This window comes from Mytilus californianus, unplaced genomic scaffold (assembly GCF_021869535.1).
Source record: "Mytilus californianus isolate M0D057914Y unplaced genomic scaffold, xbMytCali1.0.p SCAF_4, whole genome shotgun sequence".
In the NCBI taxonomy this organism is placed as follows: domain Eukaryota; kingdom Metazoa; phylum Mollusca; class Bivalvia; order Mytilida; family Mytilidae; genus Mytilus; species Mytilus californianus.
Window position 1 is genome coordinate 54,733,025 of NW_026262690.1, and position 23,917 is coordinate 54,756,941.

At 32.1% G+C, this 23,917-nt stretch overlaps 1 protein-coding gene across 1 annotated transcript in view; it reads left to right on the forward strand.

Annotated features, from left to right (window-relative positions):
- LOC127698458 (atypical kinase COQ8B, mitochondrial-like) overlaps positions 1-23,917 on the forward strand; it is a 48,119-nt gene that overhangs the window by 8,056 nt on the left and 16,146 nt on the right. Inside the window, exons 5-11 of the mRNA XM_052201918.1 lie at positions 33-107; positions 1,157-1,288; positions 1,792-1,877; positions 2,815-2,955; positions 9,874-9,955; positions 10,661-10,754; positions 11,710-11,851. Coding sequence (XP_052057878.1) covers positions 33-107; positions 1,157-1,288; positions 1,792-1,877; positions 2,815-2,955; positions 9,874-9,955; positions 10,661-10,754; positions 11,710-11,851 — 752 coding nt within the window. The remainder of the gene's footprint in view (positions 1-32; positions 108-1,156; positions 1,289-1,791; positions 1,878-2,814; positions 2,956-9,873; positions 9,956-10,660; positions 10,755-11,709; positions 11,852-23,917) is intronic.

Genomic DNA, 23,917 nt, shown 5'->3' on the forward strand with positions numbered 1-23,917 from the left:
TTATATTGATGTTAAATCTTGTTTACTTTCAGCTTTGACAGCAGGTCTAGGCATGGGAGCTTTAGCTGAACAGACCAGAAGAACATTAGGAATTTCACAAAATGGAGGTAATGGTATACAGTTATTCACATGAAAAGACATAACATTAGTTCATTTATATGTTTCAGAGTTTAATGTGACGTCCATTTTCACTGAACTAGTACACGTTTTTGTTTAGGGGCCAGCTGAAGCTTGCCTCGGGGTGCGGGATTTTCTCGCTGTGTTAAAGAGTGACAATGAAGACCCATTGGTGGCCTTGGGCTGTTTTATGCTCTTTGGTCAGGTTGTTGTCTCTTTGACGCATAACCCATTTCCATTCTCAATTTTATGGTGGATTTTTTGCTTAAAAGTTTAATCTAAATCTGAGGCAAAATAGTGGAGAACTATATAGAAAGTTGATATGAATTAAGGTTTTATGTCAATGAAGCAGTATACAGTTGACTCAAAAAAAAAAACCCAACAAATGACATCTTAGAACAACATATGGCTTTCAACAATAGACAAGTGTCTATACAATTTGTCAAGCTGTAATAGTATAAAAAGTGTAAGTATAATCAAGCATCTACCATCAATACTGATTTTTGAAATTAACAAATTCAATCAAAACACCTATTGTCACTTGCTTGATAGGTAAAATTTCCATGTCTCATATCAGATTAAAACAATAGATACATGTAAAAAGATTTTTAAAAAACCACAGATGCATGAAAATAGATTAATACAACATTTATATGTCAACGAATCAAGACAACAGTTGCATATGAACAGATTAAAACAACAGATGATGAAAACAACTGCTAAGGGAATTAAATATTTATCATAGAAACCTAGTGTGATATTTGGTTCTTCCAAAGAATTGTAAATTTGTTCATGTTTCCAGATGATTATTAAAGTGCTTTGTAAAATAACTGAAATTGATCTACAGTGTCATGGATGGAAATATATAGATCCAGTTTGGTTTTTGCTGACTTGAAATTTTTCATTATGGAGACTTATTCTTTAATATTAAAAAGATAGTGATTTTTGTAGTTTCTTCATGAATTTGGTAGAGAAGATGACAGGCTTTGGTGTTGCTGATCCAAATCTGATCACTTTATTTTTGTCTTTTTCTTAACAGGTGTGACAGCTGGAGCAATATTAGACAAATCCAATCCCTTTCTTACTGAAGCCAATGCAGAAAGAATTGTTAACACATTGTGTCGTGTAAGGGGAGCCGCATTGAAACTGGGACAGATGCTCAGCATTCAGGGTATATATTCCTCAAAGAGATTTAATATGACCAGCTTTTGTTACATAAATTATGCAGCCTAATACTGGTACATTTTAATAACACATGAAAAAGCATTAAGCTATATTTTGTAATGAAAATTATAATCAATGTATGATGTATGATAGATGCTATCTGTAAAGGATAAAATATTTCAAACATAACCTTTTGTACCAGTTTCAATATATTCACAGAAATTATGGCTGTGTTTTAGGTTGCAGTGTAATAATTAAAGAAGAAAAAATCTTTTCATAATTGAATTAAAAAAACTACACTGCTATTCATAAATACCCATTAAATTTAAACCTAAATCTAGAATCAAAGTTAACATTTTCTGTTATATGTTTTAAAATGTGAACTTGCGCATTTTTCAATTTTATTTGACAAGAAGTCACAATACATTTATTTTATAATGTTTCTGGATTGTCTTAACATAATTCATTTACTATAAAAAGCATGTCATTAAACATAATTATTTTTTCCAGACAATTCTTTAATCAATCCAGAGATAACTAAGATATTTGACAGGGTCAGACAAAGTGCAGACTTTATGCCCACATGGCAGATGATGGTTAGTGTATATATAAAATAAACATATTGCCTTGAAATTAAAACATTGTTTTTACAAGATTTAGAAACAAGAAAAATGTGAAACTTATTCATTTTGTTTCTACCAAATTTGTCAATAAGAAATTAGATATCTATGTGAGACAATACAGATACATATATATCTGTTACCATTATACCACTATACATACCGGTATACCTATATCAAGGAAAAACATTTTTGGCTTATATTGGATGTGAAACAGACTATGTAGGAATTCTGTGAAGCTATATTTTATTTTGTCATTAACCATGTTAACAAAATTGTTAGGAAAGAGTGTTAAATTTCAAAAACATGCTTTTATAAAGTCATTGGTTGTTTCCACAACAGTTTATACCATCAATATAAGTAATCCAATGTAAGGGTGTCTAGTACAAGAATTCAGATTTAAATCTGGGATCCTTTTATATATACGACTTTATTTTTGCTGATAGTTATTATTTAAATTTTCATGGCTTTGGTTCATAAGCATTTCTTTACATAAATGTACATGTGTACCTGAAACTGAGTGCGGAATTAAAATTAATAGAAACATCTTAAATCACAACTATCTTCAGAAAAAAGCATCAGAAATATAATTTATTTTTGATAATTGCTACTTTGATTCAAAATTTAAGAAAATTAATAAAATATACGATTCATGAAGAAACTATAACTTATTAAAAAACTGCTGTATGTAAAATTTGTTCAACCTTAGTAATTTTGTACTCAATAACTACCAGGGTTAAAGTAGCTTTGTAAGAGTTTCTATAGTTTCAACCACTTATAATAACATATGAATATGTTGCATTTGTGTCACTTTAAACCTTTGTTTCCTAGAGAAAGGAGCTAATTATATATAAATGATAAATTGATAGAGGACTTATCGTTATAACTAGTAATAGAAAACTTGTTACTTTAGAAAGTTTTGAGAAGGGAACTTGGAAATGACTGGAAGGATAAACTTGAATCATTTGATGAGAAGCCATTTGCTGCAGCATCTATTGGACAGGTCCACAAAGGTGTGCTACATGATGGTAGAGAGGTGGCAATTAAAATACAGGTTAGAGATGAAGATACATATCGTACACATATACCTAAAAAAAATCTAAAACCAAAAAATGTGATTTTCATTTACCTACTTCCAGGATGTACTCCTTTACATACAATATTTTCATAAGAAAAAAATAGAGTTATGTTAATGATTGTTTGCCATTGAAATAGTTATATTGCCTTCTCAACAGCAAAACAAATTTGGAGATGAATTCTATTAAAAGAAATAATTTATACTGAAAAGATTCTAGAATCTTCAAATTTGTATAAAGATTGAGTCACTGAATTTTGTAAAATTAGATTTTTGCATATCCCATATAAAGAAACCTATTCAGAGTTCCATTGAAGTTAATTTTAGACATATTGTATTGAGGAAGCTGCCTTTTGAACTGATTTAATCTGTTTCCCAATCTTATATTTGTAAATATTTTTTTGCCATGATCAAATTTTTAAACATTAAAATATAGAAATAACCTTTATAAAATCAATGGAAGAAAATGGAACTAAATGAAGAATTTTTTTGTTGCAAGATCTACAGAAAAGCTTATATTAATCAAACTATCAATTGACCCCATAAAGGAGCCAGTGCCCTTAAATGATGCTTATGACCAATTTAAACATACAAGTTTAAATACAATCTTGAAAACAATAATAGAAAATCTAACTACAAAAAAAAATCAGTGGCTTATCTCCTTATTAGTCCCCTACCGATGAAGTCGAAGGGACTTTAGGTTTGCACTCCGTCCGTCTGTCTTTCTGTCTGTCTGTCTTTCTGTCTGTCTGTCTGTCTGTCTGTCTGTCTGTCTGTCTGTCCATCTGTCAGTCCGGCAAATCAGTTTTCCACACTTTTTCTTTATGCTTGAAGATATTAATTTGATATTTGGTATATAGTTTTATCATGACAAGTTACAGATAAGTTCGAATTTTGTTCTGGTCTGATGATTTTGCCCAGAGTTATGGTCCTTGGACTTGAAGATATTGATTTGATATTTGGTATATAGTTTTATCATGACAAGTTACAGATCAAGTTCAAATTTTGTTCCGGTCTGATGATTTTGTACTGAGTTATGGTCCATGGACTTAGAAAATTCACTCAAATTTGCACTTTTTTTCATCATGCTTGAAAGATATAGGTTTAATAATTGTTTTATAGTTTTATCTTGTCAAATTACAGATCAAGTTCGAATTTTGTTCTGGTCTGATGATTTTGTGCAGAGTTATGGTCCTTGGACTTAGAAAATCACTCAAATATTCAGTTTTCCACACTTTTTATACGACCGCAAAACATTTGCTATCACGTCGTTGTCCAAAAACATTTGGTTTCCTGACAATAACTTTAGTATAAGTGAATGGATCTCTATGAAATTTAAGCACAAGGTTCAATAGCACAAAAGGAAGGTTTGGATTGATTTTGGGGGTTATGGTCCCTACTGTTTAGGAATTAGGGGTCAAAAAGGGGCCTAAAAAGGCATTTTTTTTAGTTTCCGGACAATAATTTGTGCATAAGTGTATGGATCTCTATGAAATTGTACCACAAGGTTCGATACCACAAAGGGAAGGTTGGAATTGACTTTTGGGGTTATGGCCCAAACCATTCCGGATTTACGGGGGAAAACAAGGGTTTTCTGGTTAATGGACAATTACTAAAGTATTAGTCTATGGATCTCTATATATGGAATTGAAACACAAGGTTCCATACCACAAAGGGAAGGTTGGGTTTGTCACTTTGGGGGTTATGGCTCAAACCGTTCAGGAATAAGGGGCTAAAAGGGGGGGAGGAAGAAGGTTTTTCTTGTTTCTGGACAAATACTTAAGTATTAGTCAATGGATCTCTATGAAATTGTACCACAAGGTTCCATATTACACACAGAAGGTTGGGGTCGATTTTGTTGGTTGTGGCTTTAATCGTTCAGAAACTAGAGGACAATGGCTAAGCTGGTTCTAACATGAATTATTTCTGATCTATATAAAGAAACAACAAATACTGATATGGCAGGAGATACACACCAAACAGAGTGTGCAAATTATTACATTTAGTTTGTAAACAGATTTACTAAGTATTGCGCAACAGCAAAGTAAAGTATTGCACAACAGCAAGAAATCTTCAATTGAAAATAAATACAAACCTTTTAACCAATTTCCATGAGGATTAATTTAAAGTCTTGAATTGTTTAAAAGATTTTTACCATGTATTACGATATTGGATATTTGAAAATTTTAAATAGGTCTACATTGAGGTCCTAAGGGTCCAAAATTAGACTTTGTTTGATTTCATCAAAAACTAAATTCTGGTAGTCCTATGATATGCTGAATCTAACTGTGCATTCAGGTTTTTAATTTTTGGCCCTGTTTTCAAATTAGTCCATATTAAGGTCCAAAGGGTCCAAAATTAAACTTTGTTTGAATTCATGGTTTTTTTTATATGCTGAATCTAACCATGGAATTAGATTTTGGATATTGGACCATTAAGTAGATTAAATGTCCCATTTCAAATTTTTAAGTTATCTGACCACATTTATTCTGTAAAAGAAATCTATAATGTGTCAAATATTTAATCACTCTCCAAATTCAGAGCTGTATCAAGCTTGAATATTGTGTCCATACTTGCCCCAACTGTTCAGAGTTTGACCTCTGCGGTAATAATGAGCTGCTCCAGGCGGAGCGCATTTTTTATGCCCGCGCCATAGCGGAGGGGGCATTAAGTTTTACCCTTGTCCGTCTGTACGTCCCAAAGTTGGTTTCCGTTCTCTAACTTAAGTTTGCCTCAACCAAATGTTATGAATCTTATACACAATGCTTATTACCACAATATACAGATCAAGTTTGAATTTTGGTGTCGTCACTTTTACTGTTCTAGAGTTATGCCCTTTACAAATAGAAAATTTTTCATTTTTTTCCTAAATATCAAGTATTTTTTAAAATTGGAGTTATCTTTCTTTGTCCATGATTATAGTTGAATCAACTACAATCAATGCTTTATACAATGCAATATTTAATTTTACCTTCCACTGATAAATTAAAGCAATTTTTACCCTTCATTTCTAAAAATATTTTAAAGTCTTCTTTGAAAATTAAAGTTATCTTTCTTTGTGCATTATTGTAGTTGAATCAACTACAACCAATGCTTTATACAATGCAATATTCAATTTTACTTCCTACTGATAAATTAAAGCAATCTTTACCATTCAGTGCTTACAAGCACTTTGATTACTGTTCTAGAGTTATGCCCATTTACAAATGAAAAAATTGCTGAATTTTTCGTTTCCGTTCTCTAACTTGAGTTTGTCTTAAATTAATGTAATGAAATGTATATATAATGCTTTTTACCACAAAACTCAGTTTAATTTTTTGTTTCCGTTTTCTAACTTTAGTTTGCCTCAACCAAATGTTATGAAACTTATACACAATGCTTATTACTACTTAATACAGATTAAGTACAAAATTTGGTGACACTTTTACCATTCTTGAGTTATGTCCCTTTATAAACATAAAAATTGCTGAATTTTTCGTTTCCGTTCTCTTACTTTAGTTTGCCTCAACCAAATGTTATGAAACTTATACACAACCGTTCTAGAGTTATGTGTATTTACAAATAGAAAAATTGCTGAATATTTAGTTTCTGTTCTCTACTTAAGTTTGCCTCAACCAAATGTTATGAGACTTGCACACAAAACTCAGATCAAGTTCAAATTTGGGTAGCGTCACTTTTACTGTTCTTCAGTTATGTCCCTTTATAACTATATGATATGCAAGCGGGGGCATCATCTGTGTCCACATGTGGACACTATCCACATTTATTTATTTATAAAATGACTTTGTGTCAGGAAATTTGGACTGTGAATGATATCCAAAGTGTAAGAATCGTGGAACACATTGGTACAAATAAAATGACTGGAATAAAGTAATCAACACAAGCACGAACTTGTGCGATTTATGACCATATATTGAGTACAAAGAGTCGGCCAACATACAAAATGTATTATAGCAAGCCCTTAGATTTACCCCCCAAGACTGTCGTTTTTGTTGACAAACAGCAAACACCCTCTGTCCCCAGCCCCTCAATAGTCACATTAAACAACTTCTTTGTTTTGGTGCAGTTCATGTTTTACATTGTAATTATATTTGCACCTTGCATAAGTATCTTAAAAGCATCAACCCTGGTATTTTCAACACAGTGTGAGTTTTCATTTCACTCTGTACTCATAATGTTTGTATTGCATACCAATGCATATGCTTAATTTTATGGGCACTACTAATCATTGCTTAGAAAACAAAATAAATTTGATCTAGGTAGACTGAAAGAGAACATTTGTCCACGTTTTTGCTATTTACTAAAAATAGGTTTCTAAAGCGGCAATTACATGTAGAACAGTGGTTGCCAATCAGAAATATTAATCTAAGAATTTGAAAAATAATGTAAAATTTCTTATATATACATGATCAGGGCTTCCAAAATTATTTTTAGCCAGCCCGACATTTTATATATTATCCCGATTTTAATCCCTTAAGACTAAATAAACAAAAGGCAATTATGGTAATCAGTTGCCGAGTTGGCCATCCCAATGATTGACATTAAAAAAAACGATATTAAACTTTCTTTGATACAAATTCGAAGTTCTGACGTGAACTGTTAAATTGGCAGTGCGTCATTCGAAGTGTGCAACATCAGCGTACTTTTATCTGCCTTAGACTCTTTATTTGTGCAAAATAACGTTGTCAAAAACTTTACTTTCGTTTTTATACCGGATGTTATCTTGACAATGGTAAAATATGGACCACAGACGGATACATAAATTCCGTGTACGTTTGCAAAGCGTGAATGAGTGGAAGTAGCTCTTTCTACGTTATTTCTTCAAGAAAATATTCTAAATAAACTTGAGATAAAGGTATCAATGACAATTTAAGCATTTTTTGAAGAAATTAGGATGCATAATTAAATTTCACACCTGCGCACATGCGCACACGTGTACTAGTTCAAACAGAGACATGTCACCAGGTTCAAACAACGTGGTTATGACGATTTTTCATTTTCACCTTTTTAATTTTTTCATCAAATCATAGTTGTAAACGTATTTCTGATAATTTAAACCTTTTTGACTAAATTAATTAGATGCAAACCCCTGAAATGTAAGAAAATAACTTTGAATAGACCGATCAATGTCCTGTTCAAAATAGTTTACCTGTCACCTGAACAGGTAAATTTCAGCTGTTTGACAACTAATTAGCCTTGATTAAAATGAGAAGGTATTAAAGTAGGGGTTGTTTTGATAGTACTTAATGATCATGTCACTTTTATGACCGGAAATGTGTGGCTGTTAAAGGCAAAACGTTGGGTCTAAAAGAACGCGAATTGTGTTAAAATGACCGCCTCTTAAAGCCTTGAAAACTAAAAAGTAGATGACCGTTTCATGCTTTGCCCAGCCGGACTTTTACCGGACATTATACAAATGTCCGGCATATATGACTGTTTTGAAAGCCTTGTACATGATATAAGCTTATTATTACCCTTGTATATGAACAACACTTCACAAAAGGGTAAATGGAGGAAATAAAAATTATAAAAATAAAATCCTCCCACCTGCCCAATTTAAAAAAAAAAATCTGGATGAAAATCTACTAATTAATTTTAGTTGGCCTTATCTTGACTTTTTATATATGGATAGGCAGAGCTTTCAATCAGAAAAATGATGAGCAATACTAGATCCACAAAAAAAGCCAATATGACTGTAATCATCTGTTTTATCATCAATTGATACCTTATAGAAGTTATTGCCCTTATTTAATTATTTTTATACGACCACAAAAAATTTTTTGGGATAGTATAATGGTATGATGTCATCGTCTGCGTCGTTGTCTGAAGACACATTGGTTTCCGGTCAATAACTTAAGTTTAAGTTAATCGATCTCTATGAAATTTTTTAAGAAGGTTCAATACCACAAAAGGAAGGTTGGGATTGATTTTGGGGATGATGGTCCCAACCGTTTAGGAATTAGGAGCCCAAAAAGGGGCCCAAAACAAGCAATTTTCTAGTTTCAGAATAATAACTTGTGTTTAAGTATTTCAATCGCTCTGAAATTGTACCACAAGTAGAAGGTTGGGATTCATTTTAAGGGTTATAGGGCCAACAGTCTAGGAATAAAGGGCCAAAAGGGGGCCAAAAACAAGCATTTTTCTAGTTATATAAATAATATCTCTCTGACATTGTACCACAAGGTTTCATATAACAAAGGGAAGGCTGGGATTGAGTTTGGGGGATAATTGCCCCAAACATGTAGGAATTAGGGGCCAAAAAAGGGCCAAAAACAAGCATTTTTCTAGTTTCCAGACAATAACTTGTGTGTAAGTATATGGATCTCTCTGAAATTGTACTACAAGGTTCCATACTACAAAAAAAGGCTGGGATTGAGTTTTGGGGTTGTTGCTCCAAGTGGGGTTTCAAAAAATTAGGGGGGGGGGGGGGGAATTTTTTCCCCAATTTTTTTAAGGGATTCAAATTTTTTTTCAAAGTTTTAAAAATTTTGCATTTTTGAAAAGTTTCAAGAAGAAATCTTCAATTGCAAAGTATTGCGCAATGGATTTATAAGATCTTTGACCACATTTATTTTGTGTCAGAAACGTATATTATGTCAAAAAATTGATCACAATCCAAATTCAGACAGTATCAAGCTTGAATTTTGTGTCCAAATTTGCCCCAACTGTTCAGGGTTCGACCTCTGTGGTCGTTTCAGGATGCGCTCAGCGAAGCATTTTATTGATCAATATTAATGTTTTTGTCTATTATATTGAAAATTATAACAGGAAGATAGAAAATGTAAACAGGAAAAAAAATCATCAAGGCAAGACATAAGAATAATTCACAGTATTAAATGAATATATTCTATAATATATGTTCTTAAATCTTTAAAGACCAATTTTATATTTTAATAGTATCCAGGAGTAGCTAAAAGTATTAACAGTGATATAAATAACCTGATGTCAGTCGTCAACATCTACAATATTCTACCAAAAGGTTAGTTTATATTAACTCTGGAGTATGAAATACTAGTTATGCTATGCTATGCTCATTTAATGTGGATTTCACATTTACATTTAAAAAAATAAATTAGCTAATACATAATGAATTTTGACATTCCTGTTATGAAAATGCCTTCAATCACCTCAATTGAGTTTTATTAGAAATACAAATGTAGGTCATAGGAAAAAGGATTGAAAATTCTTAAGAGAACAGTTGAACCAGTATATATGGTAAACTGAGTTGGTTTGAATCATTTATTACTTTAAAATTGTATCATTTAACAGGCATGTATCCATACAACCCTGAAAAGGAAGTTGTACAATAATTTGTCTAACAGTCTGTTTATATAAAAAATATGCATATAATTTGAAGAACCTCTGTGATGTCTTTAGACAAACAAGACTTATATCATTAAGTTGTTTAATAATTTCTTAGATGGTTGCCATTGCTAGAAGTAGAAATGGAGGCTTAAGCTTATATGTCAGATGAATAATGGCCTTCTAGGACTACTAGTCTCTGATGCTAAAAAGTTAGAATGTTGATTTATTTTCAGAAAAGATGATAGGTATTGTGATTGGCATTGGTTAAATTACAAAGCTTACGTTATGTGTATGAATTTTTTGTACCAAAATGGTTTATGGCTTGCTTGCTTAAAAAGGGGACAGGTTTCAAAATTCACATTCTCATTTTGACTTTCAGGCCTTTATGTAGAAAATGTGATGGAAGTTGCCAAAATGGAATTAGCATGGGAAGTTGACTATGTGAGGGAGGCTGAATGTGGAAGAAAATTCAAGTAGGTGCATGTAAAAATCAATGCTCTAATAGACATGAAAAGAAAAAATCAAAGCTTTCAATTGTTTTCTCTTTATCAGCTCACTGGATTAATCTTTTCAAAATATGCTAACAGGTGTTAATGAAATTGACAACTTTTTGGAATGTGTAAGGCACTCGAAAGGGGATTTTCTTTTATCAAAATTTAAAATTTATTTGATAATCATTATAGAAAAAGATTCTTACTTAGTTACTCTTAGATTATCGAATTTATCCAATCTTGAAAGTTAAATATTAATTTTAAAGTCCTCTCCGAGGCTTGGACTTTAAAATTTGGTAATTTAACTATCTAGATTTGATAAATCCGTTAATCAACCGGTACCAATGTAAGAATCTATATATATACATGTGAATCATATGACACGATATTTTGTATGTTGCTGTGTAAGGGTATTTTCAATTGATTTTCAATTTTTATACGCCCATTTATGGGACGTATGATGGTATACCGTTCGTCGTCAACATGTCGGACAATAACTCAAAAACGCTTTAACTAATTTGCATGAAACTTTGGTGAATCTATTGATGTGAGCTCCCTTTCAATTTTTATGAATTTTAGATTTTAAGTTTCCGAGTTATGGGGTTTTATTCATTAATAAAGGGGGATTTTCCAGTTTTCAGCGGCCAATAACTCGAAAATGCTTTGAGCAGTTTTCGTGAAACTTTGGTGACTGGTTTATATCTAACAAAATAACCTCCCTTTATTTTTTCTAAATTTCTGATATGACTTTGAGGAGTTATGGAACTTTATTCTTTGAAAATGCGACAGGCATATCATGCGCTCATTGCGCAGCTCTTTATTGTCTTTTGTTCTGGTTGACCTTCTTGTTACAGAATTTTTGCCCATGAACTAATTTATTTTAGAAAATAACATTCCATGTTGTACGGAGTATATTGATCATTGTTTTATTTTTCAGGAATTTTTTGACAGATAATAATAATTTCTATGTGCCTGAAGTGATAGATGAATTAAGCACCAAAGAAATTTTGACAACAGAGTATGTAGAAGGTTTACCTTTGGACCAGTGTGTAGATCTTGACCAAGAAACCAGAAATAAAGTGAGTTATTGTTCATATCTTTGTATATTATTAGTTATAGAGTGACTTACAGGGCATATAGGAATATATAGAACTCATACAAAAACATATTGTGAGGGGTGCTAGCTGATCCCAATAAAAGTTTGATATTGAGCTTTTATTATACCCCACGCAACGAGTTGCGGAGGGTATAATGTTTTTGACCTGTCCGTCCGTTTGTCTGTCCGTCCGTCAGTCCGTCAGTCCTGTTTCTTATCATCGCAACTCCTCTCAAACCACACAACAGAATTTCACGAAACCTTTTTAGATAATAAGGACATACTATGTAGATGTGCATATCGACAGGAAATTACGATTCAATTCTTTTTCTAGGAGTTACGCCCCTTTGAACTTATTTACTTTAATGTACTACTGCTACAGTTTGTCATCGCAACTCCTCTCAAACCACACAACAGAATTTCATGAAACCTTTTCAGATAATAAGGACATACTACGTAGATGTGCATATCGACAGGAAATTACGATTCAATTTTTTTTCCAGGAGTTACGCCCCTTTGAACTTATTTGCCCAATATACTACTGCAACCTTTTGTCATCGCAACTCCTCTCAAACCACACAACAGAATTTCATGAAACCTTTTCAGATAATAAGGACATACTACGTAGATGTGCATATCGACAGGAAATTACGATTCAATTTTTTTTCCAGGAGTTACACCCCTTTAAACTTATTTGCCCAATATACTACTGCAACCTTTTGTCATCGCAACTCCTCTCAAACCACACAACAGAATTTCATGAAACCTTTTCAGATATAAGGTCATACTACGTAGATGTGCATATCGACAGGAAATTACGATTCAATTTTTTTTCCAGGAGTTACGCCCCTTTGAACTTATTTGCCCAATATACTACTGCAACCTTTTGTCATCGCAACTCCTCTCAAACCACACAACAGAATTTCATGAAACCTTTTCAGATAATAAGGACATACTACGTAGATGTGCATATCGACAGGAAATTACGATTCAATTTTTTTTCCAGAAGTTACGCCCCTTTGAACTTATTTGCCCAATATACTACTGCAACCTTTTGTCATCGCAACTCCTCTCAAACCACACAACAGAATTTCATGAAACTGTGTAGATAATAAGGACATACTATGTAGATGTGCATATTGACAGGAAATTATGATTCCATTTTTTTTTTATGATACAATTTTTTTTTCTTACACTTATTTTATTTCTCCAATGACAATGTGGGGACGTGGGTTGGGTAAGTTCAATGTCCAATTGTTACTAATTTTGTGTTTGATAATGGAATCAACTCACAGAACAGAGAATCTAAAAAATAAGTAAAACACAAAAATACCACTCAAATGAGTTACAAGAGAAATGGTTTTTTTTCATTTTAAATGATATTGTGAACAATTTTAGAGTTTTCTCTGAAATAATCATTATAGCATACTTATAATAACTGTAGCATACTTTTCTCATCGCCTGCGACAAAAGTCGAGTAAGGTGAAACATAGGTGTTCATTGTTTTTCCCTTGGTGTCATCAATTTTTAAGCTTTCTGTATAAGTCAGTTTGATATGAACCTCTTGTGATAGATCAATGATATTTTTTATTAAGTTCCATTACTAAAAATACATATCAGTTTGATGACTATTTTTGAGGCCCTGCCCCCTATGTCATGGTCCAGTGACTTTGAATTGATTAGCAATTTTCAATGTTAAGTTTTCTGTATAAGTCAGTTTGATAGGAACTTCTTGTGATAGATCAATGATATTTTTTATAAAGTTCCATTACTAAAAATACATATCAGTTTGATGACTATTTTGAGGCCCTGCCCCTTATGTCATGGTCCAGTGACTTTGAATTGATTAGCGATTTTCAATGTTCAATTTGATAAGAACTACATGTGATTTATCAATGATAATTTCTATAAAGTTGCATTACTATCAGCACATATCAGTTTGGCAATTATTTCAAGCCCTGCCCCGAAGGTAATAGTCCAGTGACTTTCAATTAATTACCAATTTTCAATGTTAAGTTTTCTGCTTAAGTTAGTTTGATAGGAAGCACTTACAATGTATGATAGACTATAAATGATATTTGACAATTTTCAAGGTCTATAAGATTATCCCATGATATATTCTTATATACTAAGTAGTTCAAATAACACCCAATACATCTCAGTTTGACAATCATTTTGACGTGCTGCCCCCTCTGTCATTGTCTAGCAACTTTAAATTAATTAGCACTGTTACTGTCCATCAGATTGTCTTTTTTCTGAATTTTCAGTAGACAGGCAAGACATATCTCTGTGCCAGTAGTTTATTATGTATTTATTTCAAATTTCACAGTGAAATACGTATGCAAATATTACAAAAATGACAATTCAAGAACCTTTTGATACAATTCATAAAGGTCAGCAATGAATCCCCTTAAAGCTCTAGTAGTTAGGGACATGAACAGAAAGAGATATTTTACAATCTGTTTATTACAAATTTTAACATGACCAATAAACATCCGAATCTGGATTTCTTTGTTCTTAATTATTTTAACCTAAGACAGTAAGTTTTCTGGTTTACCACTATCTTTTCAGGCCATGTGTCTGTCCTTTTGCCCCTCTGTCCAAGAAAACTTTCAACACCTTTTTCTCAGGAACTAGAAATCAGAGCTTCCTGAAATTTGGTTTCAAGCTTCATATGAGCATGCAACTGTGTGATGTGTTTTCACAGCCACCAATTGTCAACTTCCTGTTAACGTACTGCTTATAAAGGGGTATCATTAGTAAGCAGTAGCTAACAGTTCAACTTGCTATCTCAAACATATTTGACAACAGTCAATTTAACCTGGACTGTTCCAACTTACAACAAAGATATATTGTGTTTATATTTTCTATTTTTAGTAGAAATAAATAGTAAAATACAGATATAGAACAAGTTGATTGAAATAAGGATATTATTTATACAAAAACTATATAGCCTTTGACAAGTTTCAAATAGTTACCAAATTTCATTTGTTTTTTTAACTTTAAAAGGATATTATTACTAGAAGTGAGGGCTGATACCCCCTTTCCCCAGTGAGATTTTATACGAAGGCAATATTAGCTTTTTGTGACATTTTATCAGCACTTGATTTCTGTCTTTAAGATTTCCTTAGAACTTAGACTTTGTAAACACTGGTCTAATTATCAATCAATGACTTTAACCTGAATCATCCTTCAGGAGTTCTGCATATTAGTTTATGATTAATGTCCTTTAAAAAACCACATATATGTGATTGCTTTAAATATAAGATAAGGGTATTACTTATATATGGTAAGTTTTATGGCTGTTACTGTAAATAGAAGATAAGGGTATTACTTATATATGGTAAGTTTTATGGCTGTCACTGTAAATAGTTAGCTGATTTTTGAAAAGATAGAAATAATAATCCAATGGCAATGTAACTATGCTCTGCTATGGATGTAAAGTCTATTTTGACCCTCCCACTAAAATTGCTTAGGCTTTTAGTGTTTCAAGTGTCTTTCCTTTTCTCATTCAGAAATCCATCAGTGACCCAATTTTTTTTTATGCCCTGAAAATATACAGCTGATCTTTTGTTATAATTATGTGCTGTAGATCAAGTTTGTGTTTTGTTTTTATTTACCTATATTTCATTCAATTTCATTTCAGCCTTTGTACAGAAAATTTTATGAATATTGTACTGGTGCAGACCCATTTTTGTCATGCCTAGAGATCAAATTCATTGAGTTGACTTATATGGCGTGGTGTCTAGGCAAAGGGGGCATTAAGGTTTACCTTTGTCTGTCCTTACGTACATCCTGAAATTGGTTTCTTTTCTCTTACTTTAGTTTGCCTCAACCAAATGTTATGAAACTTATACACAATGCTGATTACCACCAAACACAGATCAAGTTTGAATTTGGTGACATCACTTTCATCATTTATGTGTTATACCATTTTATTAAGATTAAAAGAAAACACAATGTCAATAAAATTGAGAATGGAATAGGTTTGAATTAGTACATCATGGAGTCTTGCATATTTACAAGCTGGGACATCAGTGTCCCATGGACACATTCCTCCTTATTTTTCTAAGTGCTCTTCCTAGTGGCGTTGCTTTTGTCCAAATTTTTTAAAGCTGGTGTTTAGGTCAGTTTAAGGGAAACCACTTATGGTAAGTCAATGATATTTGGTAGGCAGTTGTATCTCTCAGTCGTAGTACATTTACTTTGAAACTTCTGCATAGTTAACGTGTTAAAGTTTTTAATTACATCATTTTAAGGAGAACCACTTAAAGTGCATGAATCAATGATTTTTGAAAGGCAGTTGTATAATCATTGGTATAACTCATTCCCATTGAGATCATTCGACTCTTCCACTCTGTTATATCCATCATCTTTGATAGTTTTGCATAGTTTACATGGTAAAGTTTTGTTCTTTTCAGCCCGATATTTTCTTACATTGAGGTTACCATTGTATTTCTGTTGTCTAAGTCCAAATATAACTTGTATTTATCAGGTAGTTCATGAATCTTTCATGATTATCTTGGCCTTGAAAATTACTTTGAAGTATTTGAATGATTTTAATTAGAGTTATCTCCCTTTGCTCAATTTATAATGTTAATATGTGTTAAAATTGATAGATTTGGCATTTTGAATTAGATTTTATTTGATTTTTGACAAAGATTTTGATTAATATTTAATTTTCAGTTAAGTATAATTTGCTGTGTCAATGATGGATATTTAGAGAACATTACACTTTGTGAGATTTATTAGCATGACAAAAATCAGGGTCAAATGTCTACTTTCTAGTTTACTGTGTGAAATGAACAAGTAATTTTTTATGAAATTGCCACAGTCCTTGTCTTAATAGCATTTTATAAAAAATATTTTTTGGGGTTTATCATTGCAAAACATGTTGGGTTTTAAAATACTTTAGAAAATCAAGACATATAGAATAACCATACATTGTCTCGAAATATAAATTTTAATTGTACAAGGCTTAGAAACAGGTAGAAAGCAAAGCTTTGCCTAGCATATCTATCCTGTTTTGAGCCGAGGACAAATAAAATTTATATTTCGAGACAATGTATGGTTATTCTTTATATATTGCTACTCCTATAACTGTTTCAAATGAAATATTTAAGCTCCCTTTAGAATTTTATAAATTTTAGATTTTACATTTCTGAGTTATGGGGTTTTATTCATTAAAAAAGGGGGGATTTTCCAGTTTTTGGACAATAACTCAAAAATGCTTTCAGCAGTTCTCATGAAACTTTGGTGAATTATTTATAGCTATTGAGGTACCGGTAATCTCCCTATTGATTTTCATAAATTTCAAATATAACATTGAGAAGAAATTGAACTTTATTTGTTTATAGTCTGACAACAGATTTACTAAGTATTGCGCAACAGCACAGTGTATTGCTCAACAGAAGAAATCTTTAATTGAATATAAATTCAATTCATATAACCAATTTCAAGTTCTTTGTCTACATTTATTCAGAAACCTATAATATGTCAAATATTTAATTACAATCCAAATTCAGACCTGTATCAAGCTTGAATATTGTGTCCATTTTTGCCCCAACTGTTCAGGGTTGGACCTCTGCGGGCGTATCCAGCTGCACTCAGCAAAGCAGTTTATTAATGTAGAGCGGACAATGTTAAATTTCCGCGAACCTGTATTGACTTTGAATATTTGCATAACTTACATGTTTAAGTATTGCTATTTTAATTTCGACATTTGCATTATCTAAATAACAAATAGACGAGACATATCTCTGTGTCAACAGTTTATTTGGGTTTTTCCCTTAAAATATTCCATTTTTACATTGATTACTTCTTATTTATATATAAAAGCGACAAATACTGATATGGCAGGAGATACACACCAAACAGGGTGTGTAAATTATTATATATAACAGATTAGCTAAGTATTGTGCAACAGCACAGTATTGCGCAATAGCAAGAAATTGTCAATTGGGCCCAATTGTTAAATTGGTCTACATTGAGGTCCAAAGGGTCTAATATTAAACTTTGTTTGATTTCATCAAAAACTGAATTATTGCGGCTCTATGATTTGCTGAATCTTATTGTGCATTTAGATTTTTTATTTTGGGCCCTGTTTTCAAATTAGTCCATATTAGGTTTGAAGGGTCCAAAATTAAACTTTGTGTTTTTATATGCTGAATCTAACCATGTTGTTAAATTTTGGATATCAGACCATACTAGGTAAATTGAATGTCCCATTTAAAATTTTTAGGGTCTTTGACCACATTTATTTTGTGTCAGAAACCTATATTATGGTTAAAATTTGATCACAATCCAAATTCAGACAGAATCAAGCTTGAATATTGTGTTGAAACTTGCCCCAACTGTTCAGGGTTCGACCTCTGCGGATACAAATCTGCGGTCGTATCAGGCTGTGCTCGGCGAAGCATTTTATTAATTATTTATTTCATCAGGTTGCATTTGAGATCAACTGGTTGTTGCTTTAAAAAATAGATGATATTAATGTTCTTTACCTGTTGAATGTCTATTTGCAAATTAAATGCATCTTGCGGACAAGAACATGTTAATCTGATACGAATATGAAGCCTGCTTTTTACTCCACTGACACATTGAGTTGAATTTTAACATGCTAGTTTACATTGTTATAAGGAAGATATGTCACCCTACATAGACAAATTATTCTGGCTCAGAGTTGACCAGTGTTTAGCTGATGATATGGAAAAAGATGATATGAACTAACCAAAATATTGAACATAAAGGACATAAACCAACAGTTCCCAAACAGAAAACATTAAAAAAAACCAAAAGATAACAAACAAAATATGGGTTTGATAGTCTTATAATGATTATACTGAAATAATACAGGTCGATGCAAAATTTTATCTTGTCTGAAGGAATAGTCCATGGTTGCACCTTCTCAAGACAATGACCTTTTATAACCTGAGTTTGCCTAGCACCATTAAAACGGGCATTTCAGTAACAATAAGTTTTTGTATGATATAGAAAAACAGTTTATATTCAACCCATCATCACATTACGTATACTTTGATGTCAGTGTTATACACCTGATATTACCTGTACTTGTCTAAAGTCAATGGTTAACCATGCAGGTGTCCTAAAGCAATAAAAATTAAATTAATAAACCAAAAAAATGTAGAGGAAACAGCTTATAACTGCTTAAAATTTCTAATTATTTACTAAGTATGGTCATTACTAAGAACAGACTATTAATCAAATTTGATTTTTTAGAGCTTATATCCTAGCTCAAATGATTTTTTTATATGACCGCATATTTTTGTTGTTGTGTAATGGTATAGGTGTGTTGTCAAGTCACATAGGTTATTAGTCCTCTTCCAATGAAGTCACAAAGTCGAACAGGACTTTAAGTTTGCACTCCGTCTGTCTCCGTCATTCCGGCAAATCAGTTTTCCACACTTTTTTTATGCCCCACATAGGGGCATTATATTTTTTGGTATGTGCGTCCGTTCGTTCGTCCGTCTGTCCCGCTTCAGGTTAAAGTTTTTGGTCAAGGTAGTTTTTGATGAAGTTAAAGTCTAATCAACTTGAAACTTAATTACAAATGTTCCCTATGATATGATCTTTCTAATTTTAATGCCAAATTAGAGTTTTGACCATATTTCACGGTCCACTGAACATAGAAAATGATAGTAGCGAGTGGGGCATCCGTGTACTATAGACACATTCTTGTTCTTCGTGCTTGAAGATATTGATTTGATATTTGGTGTATTGTTTTATCATGACAAGTTACAGATCAAGTTCAAATTTTGTTCAGTCTAATGATTTTGTGCAGAGTTATGGTCCTTGAACTTAGAAAATTAACTCAAATGATCTGTTTTCGGCACTTTTTTTGTCATGCTTGAAGATATTGATTTGATGATTGGTATATAGTTTCATCATGACAAGTTTCAGATCAAGTTCGAATTTTGTTCCGGTCTAATGATTTTGTGCAGAGTTATGATCCATGGACTTAAAAAATTCACTCAAATAATCAGTTTTCCTCACGTTTTAGCTCACCTGACCCAAAGGGTTTCTGCCCCTGAATTGGTTATTTTAAGGAAATTTTGCAGTTTTTATACGACCGCAAAAAATTTTGCGGTAGTATATTGGTATCACGTCGTTGTCGTCGTCATCAGTGTCGTCCGAAGACATTTGGTTTCCGGAAAATAACTTTAGTAAATATAAATAGAAATCTATGAAATTTAAACACAAGGTTTATAACCACAAAAGGAAGGTTGGGATTGATTTTGGAGGTTATAGTCCTAACAGTTTTGGAATTAGGGGCCAAAAAGGGGCCCAAATAAGCATTTTTCTAGTTTTCAGACAATAACTTGTGGAACGGTGTATGGATCTTTCTGAAATTGTACAACAAGTTTCCATAACAGCATAGTGAATTGCACAAAAGCAAAAAATTGAATATAAATTCAAATCATATAACCAGTTCTAAGTTCTTTGACTACAGTTATTCTGTGTCAGAAACCTATTATGTGTCAAACATTTAATTTCAATCCAAATTCAGACCTGTATCAAGCACGAATATTGTGTCCATTTTCTCCCAAACTGTTCACGGTTGGACCTCTGCGGTCATATCCAGCTGCGCTCGGCGAAGCAATTTATTGTAAATATCTTAGAGAAATGAAGATTTCAGAGGAAATAGAATGCAATTTCCGATATAATTAATATTTCCAAAATATTTGATCAGCACTTATTTTCAAAAGTGTCAAAGACATTGCTGATATAAACCTATGATATAAGTTTTATAAAATTCTGGCAAGAATGTCATTCAGAAAAAAATCATGCATTTTGATGATGTCAGTTTCAGAATTTTTTTTTGTGAGAATCATGATGTTTGGATTTTTTGTATACAAGGTGATAGGACATGCTGCTGGAGTAGGTCACATTTTCCAGCTTGAAAATATGTGAATAGGTATGGAAATCTATCAGAAATATATGATAAGGTCAATAAAGTTCTCATTACTTGTTATATGAAAAGCCCTGTAATATTTTCACAGCGGAAAGTGTTGCCGTAAGTAAACATTACATAAGGAATTTGTTATTTCTTCTTAGTCTGTCATCTTTCTTGGTGTTCCCGGCTGTGTTTTTATCCACCCCCTTTTGACACTTTGGTATTTCCCCACACACCACACAAAACCAAACGAATATGGGAAAAGGTGCAATGTATGAAAGGTATACATATTTATGCCCCCGCCGTTGCCGAGGGGGCATTAAGTTTTACCCTTGTCATTCCATACGTCCCAAAATTGGTTTCTGTTCTCTAACTTTAGTTTGCCTCAACAAAATGTTATGAATCTTATACACAATGCTTATTACTACAAAACACAGATCAAGTTTGAATTTTGGTGGCGTCACTTGTACAATTCTAGAGTTATGCCCCTTTACAAATGAAAAAAATTGCTGAATTTTTTTTTCCGTTCTCTTTCTTAAGTTTGCCTCAACCAAATGGTATGAAACTTATACACAATCCTTATTACCACAAAACTCTGATGAAGTACAAATTTGGGTAGCTTCACTTCTATGGTTCTTGAGTTATGTCCCTTTATAAAGTTATATGCAAGCGGGGGCATCATCTGTGTCCCATGGACACATTCCCCATTTATTAAAATCTAAATTATATGAAAAGGGTGGGGTAACAGAACCCCAGCAGCACCCCCTTTAAATTAAGTATTGATGGAGAATTTTACCATTCTTGTAAATATTAAATGGCAGGATTGTTTTTGGTTCCTTTGAGTACCTTGTTTGTCATTGTTGAATTAGGGCATATATGCAGGTGAGAGGTACTCTTTAGACTTAAGAGCCTCTACTTTACATTTCTAGTGCTCTAATTAGGTCAATATAAGATTGCAGGTGAATACTCCGAGATGTTAAGCCAGTATATATATTGTGCTGATTTTAGTATGTGATATGATGATGACTTTTAGACTAAGTGTCACTGCGTAAGTGTGTATGTGTGTTTCATTTGGGTTATCTTACCATTATAATATTGTATTACTTTCCTTGGACAAATACAAGTATGGCTGTTCACATCTCATTGCTAGGGACAGCATTTTATAATAACAATGTCAAACCATATGTGTTTTGGTTTTCCTTTTAGTTGTTTGAAATGGAAAATCTAGTACTCTTTAATAATGTTCCATATAAAAGTACATGTTTGATTTATAGAAGGTGCATTTTCTGCAGGTGTCAAGTATACTATGTAGCAACTGATTTAATAGATCTCTTACTAGTGATGATAGGTATTCAGAGTGTTTTATCTTGATATCCAATGTGTAATTTTAAAAGTGCATTATTGTCTTATTTTATATGGGAACAAATGGTCTGTGATTTGCAAAATATAGTGCTGATATAATTAAAATACACATGTTATTCCTAATTGTTAGAAATTAGAAAAGAGCTTCAGAATAACATGTTAAACCTTTCAAGAATGTTATATTCTGTTTAACAACTGATTTAAAAAAAATTGAATAAACAAAATATTTCATTTAAGATTTTATTTTAAATCACAAACTAAAATAAAATACACCAAATTGTAAAAATTGTGTTGATCTGAAGACATTTTCAAATGATTAGAATTTAAGTAAAACAATTGTTATATTGAAATATTTGCTGAAATTTAAATACTGGTAGGTGAAATTTTTGGCTGAATAAAATGAATACAATTTAGCTTAAATGAACTCACTATGTTAAGGGGGAAATTCCCTTACTCTAAATGTCAGTGACTTTCTGGTTTATTAGTGTTGATTTGTTTTGAAAGTTCATCTTTCATTCTATTAATTTATCAGTGAAAAACAAAATACCACTTCATAATGTATCAAGAAGAAAAAGGAAGATTAATTGTTTTGCATTTGTTAAAAGTTCACTTACTGGCAGTTGATATTATATAAAACATGCATATAGTCTCCAGCAAATTTTACTGAAAGAACAAGAATTAATATGGAGGATTTCCTTACCAAGGAGGAAGGTCCATTTTGTAATACTAAGGATTGTTTTCCTGAAAGAAGGAATTTAAGTTTTGATGACAGTGTTTACTCGATTTCTACTGATGATATATTTGGATGTGTTGTTGCAATTATGATTCCAATTATAATTATTGGAAACTCTCTTGTTATTATAACATTGTACAGATTTCCAAAATTTAGAACAACAACAAATTTATTGATTGGAAGTCTGGCTATGGCTGATCTTCTGCTTGGTGTAGTGACTTTACCGTTGTATGTGTGCTTTTATTTCCATGGTGATGCTTTAAGTAGAATAAAGTATCTTTGTCTAATAAAGTATAGCTTTGCACTGGGAACATTAAGTGCATCCTTAATAAGCCTTGTTGCCATTGCATTTGACAGATTCATTGCCATAACAAGACCATTAATTTATCGTGTAACAATGACTAAAAGAAGAGCTACATTTTTAATTGTTGGTATATGGACTTATCATGTGATAGTGGCTTTTTTACCTTTAATTGGATGGAATCATTACAATGAACTAAATGATAATGTAACTCACATCTGTAACTTTTTCACAGTATTACCAGTGCCATATACAATTCTAACAACACCAGTTGTTATTATGCTAGCAATTGTAATAACAACCTACTTGTATTTCAAAATTTATAGAGAAACTGTTAGCTATAATAAACGTCAGTTAGAAAGGAGGTCCACTTCCTCCAATAAGGTGTTTGGAAGAAGACAATTTAAGAGGGATACAAAATCGGCAAAGATGATGGGACTGGTTTCTATATTGTTCTACCTATTCTGGATCCCTTTTATGATCGGATGCATAATTAAGTACATCTCAAACAATAAAGACTCATCAGAGATGATCAAAAATATTTTTTTGACTCTTGCTATGAGTAACTCTGCTGTAAATCCATTTATTTATTGTTGGCTTAGAGAAGATTTCCGAGCTGCCTTTCTCATGATAGTTTGTTGTAGAAAAACATCTACTATTCGGCAAATGACTTCCTTAAAACAAAATTTAGGAATTAAAGGGACATACAACTTTAACAGATCTCAAAACAGAAAGAGTT